At 68.3% G+C, this 12,702-nt stretch overlaps 1 protein-coding gene across 1 annotated transcript in view; it reads right to left on the reverse strand.

The window, feature by feature from the left end:
- The window catches only part of CAMK2B (calcium/calmodulin dependent protein kinase II beta), a 47,046-nt gene that overhangs the window by 17,973 nt on the left and 16,371 nt on the right, over positions 1-12,702 (reverse strand). Inside the window, 6 exon segments of the mRNA XM_079786139.1 lie at positions 241-324; positions 403-505; positions 2,877-2,949; positions 7,779-7,844; positions 9,761-9,815; positions 10,599-10,658. Coding sequence (XP_079642265.1) covers positions 241-324; positions 403-505; positions 2,877-2,949; positions 7,779-7,844; positions 9,761-9,815; positions 10,599-10,658 — 441 coding nt within the window.

Consider the following 12,702-nt stretch of genomic DNA (forward strand, 5'->3'; position numbering starts at 1 on the left):
TCCTGGGCTCCCCACGGGCAGCCTGGGTCGTTCTTGGGGACCCTCACGTTGGCAGAATGTCACTCACGGCCTCTCACCGCACCCCCATCCTCACCCACGTCACAGGGCAGTCTGCACGCCCCCCAGAACCCATGATCACTGGCACAGAGCAGCCGCGGGGGCCCCAGGTGGTCTCATCTGCTGCCCCACTGGCCCACTCCTCCCACCCCCCTCCCCCGCCAGCCCGGTCCCGGGCCTCACCGCATGCCCAGATGTCCACCGGTTTGCCGTAAGCCTCCTTGCGCAGGACCTCGGGGGACAGGTAGCCCGGTGTGCCCGCGAACCCTAGCGGGAAGGGAGGGGGTGTGAGGGCCTGGGCAGTTGAGCCCTCCCTGCCCCCCGCCAGCCCAGCCGGGAGCTTACCAAACCACGCCTGCTGGTCGCCCTGCACCTCGATGGCCAGGCCGAAGTCTGCCAGCTTCACAGCCGCCCCCTTGCACTTGCTGGCCAGGAGCAGGTTCTCGGGCTGCGGGAGCCGCGGGGTTCACGCCGGGACCCCCAAGGGGAGAGACAGAGGGAGAGTGGCTGCAGGTGGGCGCTCAGGCCTGACCCGCACGTGGTGTCTCCCGGCACCGCTGACGCCTGTGGGCCCTGGGCCTGCACCCCCAGCCCCGAGGGACAGGACCCTCATAGGGAAAAGCTGGTTCCGAGTGCGGCCGGGGTCCCGGGGACCCGGGACGGGACTGGGGCGCTGGACCAGAGTGAGTGCTCCCCGCAAGCCCTGGTGGGGGCACCATCACCGAGGGGCTCCCTCCCGCCCCGTCTGGCTGCTGGGAGACACGGCGGGGGTGCCTGCTGGGGCTCGGGCACTTCCTGCAGGACGGTGACCCCCCAGCGCACAGAGGGATGGCCGAGGCCCCGAAGCCGGGCACGGCCGCCTCCCGCTCAGGGAGCAGCACCCTCGCTCAGGGAGGGGCTGCTGCCCTCTGACCAGGACCTTGGCCCGACCCCAGGTGGTCCCTTCCCACCTGTTTCCCTCTCCCACCTCCCCCCGCGGTCAGCGCTCAGCGCTCAGCGCTCTCGGCTGCTGGACGGCTCGCCCCTGACCGCCGGGCGCCCTCCCCACAGGCCGGCCCCGAGACCACACGGCACGGGGACGAGGAAAGGGCTCTGTGGAAAGTAGCTCCACCGGGCAATCGACCATCCGTCCACCCAGGGAGGTCGTGGAGGTCACGTCCGGCCTGTCACTCAGTCAGGGGCCCCTCTGCCGTGAGTGAGGCCTGCCCAGGGCTTCTGTGTGTCTGGGACCCACCTGTACGAGGGGACCACCCTCAGGAGAGCCCTGGCCTTGGTCACACCCGGAGTCCAGCCCCCGAACCTCCGTCCCCTCGATTCTGAAAGACCCCGAACTGCTGGCCTCGGAGCCTCTGCGTCTGCTCCCCACTTGTCCTCCTCGTTGGCGCGAATGAGCTCAAACTCCTTCCGCCCCGACGCTCCCGGCACACACTCAGCGCCACCAAGAAAGTCCCACGCCACACCCCGAGTCTGCGGACACCACCTGTGACCCCGAGCTGTTCGTGTCCCAGTGTGCCAGGCCCCCACGGCCAGCGAGAGCCGGGCCGGGGACCCCACCTCTGGGCACCCACGTCAGGAGGTCTGCGGGCGGCGGAGGCTGGAGCTGAATCTCAGGGTCACAGCCCCCCAGCAATGAGGACACTCCCTCCCCTGCCGCCCCGCAGCCCCAAATGGTGACGACGCTCTGCGGACCCCACGCTCCTGCCAGGCCCAGAGCACCCACAGTGCTACCGGGGAGGGGGCTCCGCCAGGCCGGCCTCGGGGCTGGAGCTGGAGCTGGAGCTGGAGCGGGACAGGCTGCCGCCTTCCCCCTCCCCGCCCCTCACTCCGGGCTGGGGGCCCACCCCCATAGTTCTGCCTTGGCCTCTGAATGCTGGGGTCCAGGAAGGAGGGGGGACTCCTCCCACGCCCCTGTGGCCCCGCCTCTTAGAGGCCCCCAAGTGAGGCTCATTCAGAGGAGACAGTGACGGGGGCAGGGCAGGCGCACGAAGCAGACACTGGGAGGACGGGGACCACAGGACATGCAGAGGGAGCCGGGCACAGCAAGGGCACAGGGCATGCCTGTTCCAGAGCACACAGACACTCACACACACACACACACACACATGCACACACACGCACACACACACACATTCAGGGCCAGCTCCAAGGGAAGGCTGCCTCACCGCCACCAGGGGGCCTCTCAGCAGAAAGGACAGCCCAGGCCCGGCCCAGAGAGCTGGGGCCGAAGATGGAGAAGGAGGGGGTGGAGAGGGGGGAGGGAGAGGGGGAGGGGTAAGGGGAGGGAGGGGGAGGGGGGAAGGGCGAGGGGAGGGGGCGGGGTGAAGGGGAGGGAGGGGGAGGGGGGAAGATGACCCCTCTGGAAAGGTCTGGGGCGCTTGGCCTAGGGCTGAGCTGAGGGCCACAGGGTCTCCAGGACGAGGCGGGACTTTGCAGAGACCCCGGCTGGCACGGCACCCTCTGCTCCTGGGGCATCAGCCCCGCCTACAGCACCTCATCTGGGCCCCCCCTGCCAGGTCTGCATCGCAGTCGGTCAGAGTGAGACCCTGAGGGGTCATGTGCTCATGGTCTGATTTTTGACAGCCATCCCCTCTCAGCCCTGGAGCCTGGAGGTGTTATGAGGGCTGTGTGCAGACACCCCATGCACACACACACACACACACGTGCACGCACACACATCTCACATGCACACACGTCTCACACGCATAATCACGCACCTTCATGCACACATGCACGTGCAGGTGTGTGCTCACAGGGGCCCTCAGGCCAAGGACACGCAGGTACAGACAGGGCCCCGGCGAAGTGCGGAGGCGGGGACTCACCTTGAGGTCCCTGTGCACGACCCCCATCTGGTGGCAGTGGAGGACGGCCTCCAGGATCTGCTGGATGCAGTGGCTGCAGCAGAAGCACGTGCATTAGTGCGGCCCGTGGGGCGCAGGAGCAGAGGCGGGGGGGGGGGGTGTTGGCCCGTGGGGTGCAGGAGCGGGGGCGGGGGGTGTTGGCCCGTGGGGTGCAGGAGCGGGGGCGGGGGGGTGTTGGCCCGTGGGGTGCAGGAGCGGGGGCGGGGAGGGGGGTGTTGGCCCGTGGGGCGCAGGAGCGGGGGCGGGGGGTGTTGGCCCATGGGGTGCAGGAGCGGGGGCGGGGAGGGGGGTGTTGGCCCGTGGGGCGCAGGAGCGGGGGCGGGGGGGTGTTGGCCCGTGGGGTGCAGGAGCGGGGGCAGGAGGGGGGGTTGGCCCGTGGGGCGCAGGAGCGGGGGCGGGGGAGGGGGGTGTTGGCCCGTGGGGTGCAGGAGCGGGGGCTGGACACTGGGGTGAGGCCCCCGCCCGGCGGGGTCACGGGAGGCGGGGAATCAAGGCACCGTCTGCCCAGAGCAGACAGGAGCCAGGAGGGGCCCCGGGTGCTCCCCTCGCCCAGGTCAGTGCAGCCGTGTCCCGGCCCCGTGCCCACGCCCTCCCCGGTGCCAGGCCCACCCCTCCCGGCCCCCTCCCCAGGCTCACGCTGGCCAAGCCTGACCCTGAGCTGGGCCCTCTGGGAGGGAGGCCAGGGTGGAGCCCACACCCTGCAACATAGCCTGGGGGAACCCAGGCAGGAAAGGGCAGAGGTGAAAGGGCAGAGGTGAAAGGGCAAAGCGAGAGGGAAGGTGGGCACCGGGGTGTGGGCAGTGCTGATGCTGCAGCCCCCAGTCACTCATGGGCCAGAGCAGGTGCCACTCATCCCAATACATTAGGACCCGCCCCCCACGACCGGACGCTCTCTCGGGCGACCGGCAGGCACCACCCGGGCCTGAGCCAGGCTCCTCCAGGTCAGGCCGCCCCGCGCTGCCCACTGTGCTTCAGTGTCCCTGCCCCGCACACAGGAGGCCAGTGGCCCGAGCCGCCCCCAAGTGTCCAGCAGCCCCCAGGGCCAGGCACTGGCCCTCAGGGTCCCCCCGCCCCGGTAGTGCTGCCACCACCCGGGTCTCCCTCACAGCCCCTCCGAATGGGGGGGGGGAGGGCAGATCCCCCAGGACCCCTCCTGCCACTGCTGGGCCCTGCGGAGTGACCGAGGGCCAGCTCTGTTTTCTAACGACCAAGGAGAACAAGGAGCGGGCCAGCCCTCTCCTCAACAAGCTGTGCCCACATCTGGGCACCGTCAGCCACTGCACCGAGTCCCCCACGGAGCCCCGCCCCCACGCCCCCCAGCGACGCCCTTGGCTGAAGTTGGAGGCAGAGGCAGCCAGGCCCAGACCGCCAGTGCCCCAGGCTCTCCCTCCTGCCCCGCCCCTCCCACAACTCCCTCACTGCCTGGCACAGCCCGGCCTGTGTCCTGACCCGTCACTGCAGGCCCCCAGGGCTGACCCCCACGCCGGGCTGCGGGCAGGAGGCCAGGCCCACAAAGCCCCCAGGACGTGCCGAGGAGGACGGGGCTCACGCAGACCCGGCGCTCACTCACCCACACGCAGCACCCACGCGGCAGCGTGACCCCCGCTGACCCGCTTGCCCTGCTCTGCTGCTGCCAGACCCTGGCTCTGCCCCGGGTGGGGGTATCTGCGTGCCCGCTGTGAGCCCGCTGTCCTGCGGAGCCCGACCTCCCGCTGGGACCAGAGCCCTCACGGCCCAGCCTCCGTGCCTCCAGCCGCTGCCCACGCCGCGGGGACCTTTCCGCCCTGACCCGCCCGCAGCTGCGAAGGCGTCTCCGCTCTGGGCAAATCCATGAGTGTCTTCACCCGAGGCCCCGCCCTCCGGTCGCCTCTGGATCTCCGGGTCGGGCGTCCTCGAAGCACCATGCGGTCCCCACGGCCGTCCTGGGCGACCGGTCCTGTGTGCATCGGACGGCATCCAGCCACGGACTGAGGCCGCGGTAACCGGAGGACCCGTTCTCGCGGGCTCAGCCTGGCAGGAGTTCCCCAAACGTCTGCACAGCTGCCCTCGGGGAGCCCCCTCCTGGGGACTGGGCTCCCGCTGAGCAGGCGCTGGGTCTGCACTCTCCCAGCACCGAGGACTCGTCAGTGTCGCCGACATCCAGGCCCGCATCCTGCCGTCCACTGTCCTGCAGGCCCCGCACGATGGCCAGGCCGCCTGGGCAGGCAGGACCCAGACTTCCCGGGCTTCGGCCAGGCTCGCCACGGGCTGGGCGAGCACGGTGCCACCTGCCCACGGGCAGTGCTGAGCGTCTGGCTGGCTCTTCCCGGCGTCTCCCCCATGTGGGAGTCCCGTCTGCAGCCCGTGGGTGCCCAGGACACCCCCGGCCTGGGGAGCAGCCCATTCCGACAGCCAAGTCTGGGGACTTCTGGGGACGGCTCCGGGACCCTCACCTTGCCCTCGCCCTGGACTGACCTCCAAGCTGAGACCACGGCCGGGAACATGAGGCCGCCTGGCACGGCCGGCCACGGGTCCTGCCTCTTCCCGGCTCAGGGACACGCACCTCTTCCTCGGGCCGCCACGTTCCGAGCAGTTTAGAGTCACTTTTGTGGTCAGAATTGTTCCCGAGAGACGTCCCAGACGCTGGCCGGGCCCCAGGCGTGTTCTCGCGGTTCTGGGCTCCTCTCCGCGCCAGCAGCCGGCATCCCCCGCCCCCCCCCCCCCCCCCCCCGCCCCATCTCATGAGCCAAATTGCTTTTGGGGCTTTTAAAACAGGCTGTACACGTCTCGAACGCTGTTTCCCAGGTCTGATGAGACGGCTCGGCTTCCTCCTCCGAGACGAGACTCCGCCTCCTGGGTCGAGGTCACCAAACCACTCCCGCGGGCCTGCCTCCCCCAGGCACCCCAGGGGCCCACACAAGGTCGCCCATCGGACACAGGCCCTGGGGGTCACTGGTTGGGGAAGCCGCCCGGGTCTGGCTGGGGCTCCTGCCTCAGCACAACCCCAGGACACGCGGCCCTCCCGACGGGCTTCTCCCCACGACGCCCGCGGTGACCCCCCGACTCCCTCCTGACCCAAAGCACCAGCACAACAAACACCGGCTCCCCTCGGGGCCAGGACCCCGGGAAAGAGGCTCCGAGGGTTCCCGCGGGGACGGCTAGGAGCATCCCTCCTCCCCGTCTGGCTGAGAGGAAACGGCGTCGCAGGAGCGGCCCAGCGCAGAGCCCCCTCCCCGGGCCAGTTCCAAAGGGCCCCAAAGCTGGGGGCCCCACTGTGCTCGAGGGCAGGGAGCAGGCAGGAGGGGTCCCAGGAGTGAAGGGGTGAGGCCCGGAGGGAGGGGCAGGTGAGCCAAGGTGATTGGCTTGGGGGGCAGGTGGGATGCGGGAGGGGCACAGGCGAAGAGGCAGGGGTGGGGGTGGGCGTGGGGTGGGCGTGGGGTGGGCACACTGGGTGTGGCATGCCCAGGGCGTGGTCCACACGGGCGCTCCAGGAAGTCCCTGTGCGCAGCCAGGGAGGGTCCAAGGCCCCAGGCCCAGAGCCGGGCTAGGGCTGCGGGCCGTGCCCCTCCCCACACCAAGGGAAGGTGCCAGGCCTGGTGGTGCCCAGAGGTGGGCACTGAGGGTCCAGGGCGGGAAATGACAGCGAGGGCAGCAGCTGTTCCCAGCAGCCAGGGGGCGCCCTCCCCCTCCAGTGGGTTCAGTCCAGGAGCCTGGCCCTGGATCCGACCTCCCAGCAGGCAGGCGGGCACCGGCCCTGGACAGGCGAGCGGGAGGCAGAGGCTGTGCCCACAGCCTGCGTTTTCCCTGAGCAGACGTAGTGCCTCCCTCCCCTCAGGAGGCTGCGTGCGATGGAACTCCTCCTCGAGGAGCCTCAGAACCGGCCAGCGCCTGCCCCGCGGTGGCCCGGCCCCCCCCCCCCCCAGCTGCCCAGCTCGGGCGCCACCAGGACCCACTCACACCTTCTCACAGGCACTCCGGCCCCACAGCGGGCACGGTGGCCTGTGGGTGCAGAAGCTACTGTAAAAAACCACCTTCATTTTCCTTGATTAGAAAAGTGATGCATATTCATTAAAGCTTTAAAATAGACAAAGAGGATTAAAAATGGAAGAGCATCCGCAATCCCCTCCCTAGAGAGGCCACGGCCAGCCTCTTCCTTTTTAAACGCCCGTCTCCTTGGCCAGGAGGGCAGGGGGGCGGCCGCCCTCAGCTGAGAGCCGTCAGGAGCCCTCCCGGCACAGATCGGGTGGCATCTGGCCCACAGGCGGGGACGCAGTCCCCCCTCCCCCCGCCGTGGCCTACCCTCCAGGACGCGCCCTGCACCCCCAGCAGCCGCACTGCAGAGGGCACCTCTGGGGCCACAGTCCCCTCGTCCCCTGGGAGGCCCTGCCTGGAGGGCCCCCCCCCCCACGCAGGGGCCTGGCTTCCTGTCCACGCCCGGACCCCACAGGGACTCCAGGGCGAACATCTGGGGGCAGAGGACTCTGGCCGTGAGGGTGGCCCCGGAGAACGCTGGGGAAGGAATCCAGGTCTGTCTTTGGGACAAGGATTTGGAAACTGCATGAGGAGGCACCGGGGAGTGGGGGCGGCTGGGGGCCATGCACTGACATGCAGGGGGGCAGGAGGACGCCCACCTGCTTGTTCTCCACCTGCCTGCCACCAGCCACCCCGAGGACAGCACCCTTCCCCCGGGGGCCTGGTCCTCCTGCACTCGGCCACCCTCCCTGCCCCCGACCCGCTCACAGGGCCCCAGCGGGCTCAGCCGGGGTGGGCAGACTGGCATCTCCGCCAGCTGACTGTCTGCCTGGCCCGTGTTAGGGGCAGCGGGGCCAGAGGGGCAGGTGTGGGGCAGGGTGAGGGCAGGGCGGGGCGGGGCCCCTCACCCACCTGGCATCCGCCTCGCTGTAGTACTCTCTCGCCACGATGTCCTCAAACAGCTCCCCGCCAGTGACCCTGCGGGAGCACACGTGAGTCACGGCCTAGGACACCCGTCAGTCCCCTCCAGGGCATCTCCCCCTCCCCCTCCTCCCCCTGCTCCCCCCCCCCGGCTCTCCCTCCCCCACCTCCTCCCCCTGCTCCCCTCCCCCTCCTCCTCCCCCTACTACCCTCCCAGCTCCCCCTCCCCCTGCTCCCCCCCCCGGCTCCCCTCCCCCACCTCCTCCCCCTACTACCCTCCCAGCTCCCCCACTTCCCCCACCTCCTCCACCAGCACCTCTGCCCCATCGCCGGCCACCCAGGACTGACGGCTCGCTGGGGGCATTTCACATTTTGCCTCCCCCCGCCCCCCCCCCCCCCGTGACAGTGGCCCTCAAGCTCAGAAAGCTGAGGTCAGACCCGCCCACGTGACCCAGGTCTGCAGTGGTGCTGGGGCCTTGAGGAGAAGATGGGTTTTCCTCCGCCCCCCACAGGCCAGAGGGCGGCCCCCCCGAGCAGGGGTCTGGCCTCCCCGGGGGCGAGGTCTGCAGGGGCTCCAGGTCCCACGGCCAGGAGAGCGACCGCCGTCCGCAGACCCTCCCGCAGGGTCAGTCCCTCCATGGGTGGCCCCGGCCCAGAGCCACTGCCCGGAGGGCCTGGGGGCCCGGAGGGGGTCCCGGCCCTTCCAGGGTGCCCTGGGCTGGGACACGTGGGTGTGGACAGAGGGGCAGAAAGCAGGGTCGTGTGGGCAGGAGGGACAAGAAAGTCCTGTGGGCACACACATACACGTGCACACGGGTGCACGTACTTACACAGTGCACGCGTTTACATGTACAAGCGTGCACACACACACCATTCCCTCCCCATCTGCTCCTGAGTCCCACAGGCCCGCCTCAGCCACCCAGTCCCTGGGCAGGGCACCTCCAGCTCGGGGCCTGGCACTGCCTGGGGGGGGGGGGGGGAGCTGCTACCTCTGAAGGACCATGGACAGCGCTCAGGGCAGAGCCTAGCCGCGGGCCTGGCCACCTGACGGGTGACCCGAAGTGGTGTCTTGTGGGACACGGTACTGAGCGGAGGCCGCACCCTCGCAGGGACAGTCCAGCCTCTCCTGACCCAGGAAGCTGAGTGGGCGGAGGGCTCCTCAGGCCTCATGCCCCCCCGGGGCCGAGGCAGCTGTCCTTTAAGGGGAGAGTGTCCTCCGTGCAGGCAGCCCCGTCACCATGGCGACAGCACCCGGTGGGGCTTTCCTGCCCCTGGCAGCCTGGAGGCCCCAGGGCTGCCTGAAGCCCATGGCCCTGCCCGCCCCACATCCCCAGGGCACTGACTCACAGAAGCTAAATACGGCGCTGATGGGGGGGCGGGGGTGCTGTCGGGGAGCAGGGGTGAGATCACCACTTCTAAATCCAGCAGGAAGCCAGAGGCGGCCGGGCCAGGTGCCTTCCCACTCAGCCCCCGCACGCACACACACATGCACCCACACTCATGCACGCACCCCACAAACGACATGATGCACACATGCACGCCCCACAAATACACATGCACAAACCACGCATACACACACATGCACACCCCCTGCAAATCACAGTTCACACATGCACCCAGGTACACACACATGCACAGACATACCCTCACAAATCCCACACACGCGTGCATGCGATCACTCACACACGCACTCATCAACATACAAATGCACACATGGAACCAGAGCCACACGCGTGCACTCTCACACTCCGTGCACATGCCAGCAGGTGCCTCACCCAGGTGGTGAGGACACCGAGGGAGAGAAGGGGAGGGGAGGCCTGTTCCTCTGCCCCCCCCCCCCGAGTGTTCTGTCTGGAGGAGGGCCCAGAGCAGTGGCCTCAGCCACGGGACGAGCCCAGCGCTAAGCAATGGGGAGGCGAGGGGGGCGAGGCCAGGGAGCCGGGACGACCCCCCGGGCCGACGTGAGCACTTACAGATCGAAGACCAGGTAGTGGAACCCCTCCTCCGAGATGCTGTCGTGCAGGCGCACTGCGGGGACAGGAGACCGTGAGGCGGGCAGCCGAGCCGCCCTGTGAGGGGAGAGCCCCCCAGGGCCTGGGCTCCCACCACACGGGGGCGGGGACCAGAGCGGAGGGAAGCCATGGCCCTGATGGCCGGGCCGGGTCACGGGGTGTCTGGTATCCCAATGAGACTCGCATACCAGGCCCCGAAAGGAGCCCGCGGGGGGCGAGGGGCAGGCAGAGGGCCAGGCAGGCCGAGACCCACCCCCATTTCCAGGGTCAGCACCGTCTGGGGACCAAGCAGCTCCGGCGACTGTCCCACCCACAGACCGGCTCTGGGGTGTCGGAGAGAAGGGCCTCCTGCAGCTGCATCCCGAGACCAGACCTGGCTCTGGAGGCTGCACGTGTCCCGTCCCCGAGGGGCAGCTGGCGGGTGGGACCCCCTCCCCCCACAGTTCTGGGTCCGGGGCTGCTGAGACGCAGGGCTCTGCAGAACCAGGCCTCGGACCCCAGCCGGGCTGTGCCTGCCGTGTCTGTGGTTTCCACGGTTTTTCTTTGTGAGCAGCCCCCTTGTGGCTCTTCTGAAGCCGCAGGACATCCAGGCCCCTGCCTGCCTCCTGAGAACCCGGACTGGGAGTTACGAGGGTGGGCATGACCTCCATCTCCCCAAGGGGCTGCCTGGCCCAGACCCCCTGATGAGGGAGAGCGGGGGAGCGGGGGAGCGGGGGCTTTGATGCAGAACAGGCAGCCTCGGGCCGGAGGGACAGGCCGCCCGCTGCGGGGGGAGGGGACGCCAGCCCCCCGCGCTCACCGATGTTGGAGTGCTTCAGCAGGCGGCAGATCCGAGCCTCTCTCTCCAGCTTCTGGTGATCTGGGCAGAAAGGGACGTGGTGTCACCTCCGGTCCCGGCAGCCGGTCACTCCCCAGGCCTGGGCCCCCTGACCACCTGTGCTGGACCGGCCGCCGTCTCCGGAGGTGGCTGCCTGGGACAGGGGCCTCGGGCAGGCCTCTGGGAAGACGGCACAGGCCCTGACCTCCCCCCCCGCACACCCCTCAACAGGGGCCCGCGCCTGGTGGGTTGTCTCTGCCACGTGGGCAGGAGGGGGGCTCGAGGTCACGGGTCCTGCCCTGCACCCACACCCTGATGCAGGACCCCATTCCAGAGGCCACCCCAGGACCCCGCCACTCACCAGCCAGAAATGAAATACTTCACACAAACAGGTGTCGGGAGGATTTTAAAAGCTGATGGAGATTGTGAAAGCAAAAACGGGAAAACACACATGTGCACTGACCAGAGAGCAGAGCAGAGCGTGGCTGCCTCACAACAGCACACGTCCCCACGCCAGCATCACCCAGCCCACGCAAGGCCGAGCGAGAAAAGCCACTGGCAGAGAAAAAGCCAGACTGTGCTCTGCACACATGTGTGCACACACACAAGCACACGTGTCACTGGGCACACACACACGCCACTATGTACACGTGTGCTGCTAACAGGCTGGGTCAGGACACACGTACATACTTGCAAACACGCGTGTGCCTTTCCCTAGCGGGGAGCCGCGCCTGCAGACGAACTGCTGGTGGGAAGGAGGGGACACCTGGGCATCCAGCTGTCCCGCCCAGGACGGCACTCCACCTCCGGGGAATGCCGGCGCCCGCGCCTCCCGCTGCCCCGTCCCTGGCCCTGGGAGGGCGCTCACCTCCGCACCCCGCGCTGTGGCGGCAGCCCAGGTGCCATCAGACACTGGACGCACCAGCACCCCCGCCAGACAGACGGACGGACGGCAATGCAACCCCCATCCGTGGGGTCCAGGGGGGCCCAGCACCAGCGGGCAGGGTGCCGCCCGACACCGCCCCCCCCCCCCCCCCCCCGCGGGTTCACGGGGACGAAGGTGCAGGCGCGGGCTCACAGGGAGCCTTTCCCGTTCCTGGTGTTTTTTAAACTTCGTGTCTGGACGTTTCCGCGCGGAGAAGAGCTGCGAGATCAGCACGGAGTTCTCAGGGACAACACTTCTCTGTCTCTCTCCTTACACATGCACACACGCACGCACACACATGCACATCCGTGTGCCTACAAGGACAATCTCGGTGCAGTCGCCCACATAACAAGCCCCACGCTGAGATGGCACGTGAATCCAGCCCACAGCCCACACTCCAGTTTTGCCACCTGTCCCAGCCGTGTCCCGGGGGTGACAGCGGAGACACCCGCTGTGGGGAGGGGGCGGAGCCAGGCCGAGGTCAGGGGGAGCCTGGGAGGTAGGGGGTGGGTGTCTTCGGGACAATTGCCTGATTTCCATCATCAATAACGACCAAGGGAGAGATGCACGTGGGAGCCCGTCTTTGGGTAAACGACTAAGGACCGTGTCGTTACTGAGACCTGTCTCGAGGGTGGAGCCCAGGTCTCCGCCTGCTCCTGTGGGTTTGGGACGTAACTTATTGTGTGGGGCCGCCCCACGCAGGCGCCCCGTCCACCCATCACGGCAGTCGCTGGCCTTCATGGCCCGAGCGCAGCGGCACCTGGCCAGGGCGGGGGCGGTCAGGACTCCATCACCACACCTGCCTACAATACATCACCATGGTAACAGCGCTTCACGCCGGGTGGCGGGACTGTGAGGGATTCTACTTATTCTGTACAGGCTTCCCAGCTTTGACCATGACCTGGTGTTACTTTCATAATTAGGTAAAATGTTGTTTTTAAAAAAGTTGACCCTCGCCCTGGCTGGTGTCCTCAGTGGTCAGAGCGTTGGCACTTACTGGGTTGTAGGTTCCATCTGCCGGGAGCACAGGAAGGCAGCAACAGATGTGTCTCTCATCCATGCTTTCTCTCTCTCTTTTATCCCTCCCCCCCCCACTCTTTCTAAAAATTGATGGAAAAAAATCAGAAACACCAATCAGAAAGAACGCATGCACCCCTATGT

Source organism: Cnephaeus nilssonii (genome assembly GCF_951640355.1).
Source record: "Cnephaeus nilssonii genome assembly, chromosome: 12".
In the NCBI taxonomy this organism is placed as follows: domain Eukaryota; kingdom Metazoa; phylum Chordata; class Mammalia; order Chiroptera; family Vespertilionidae; genus Cnephaeus; species Cnephaeus nilssonii.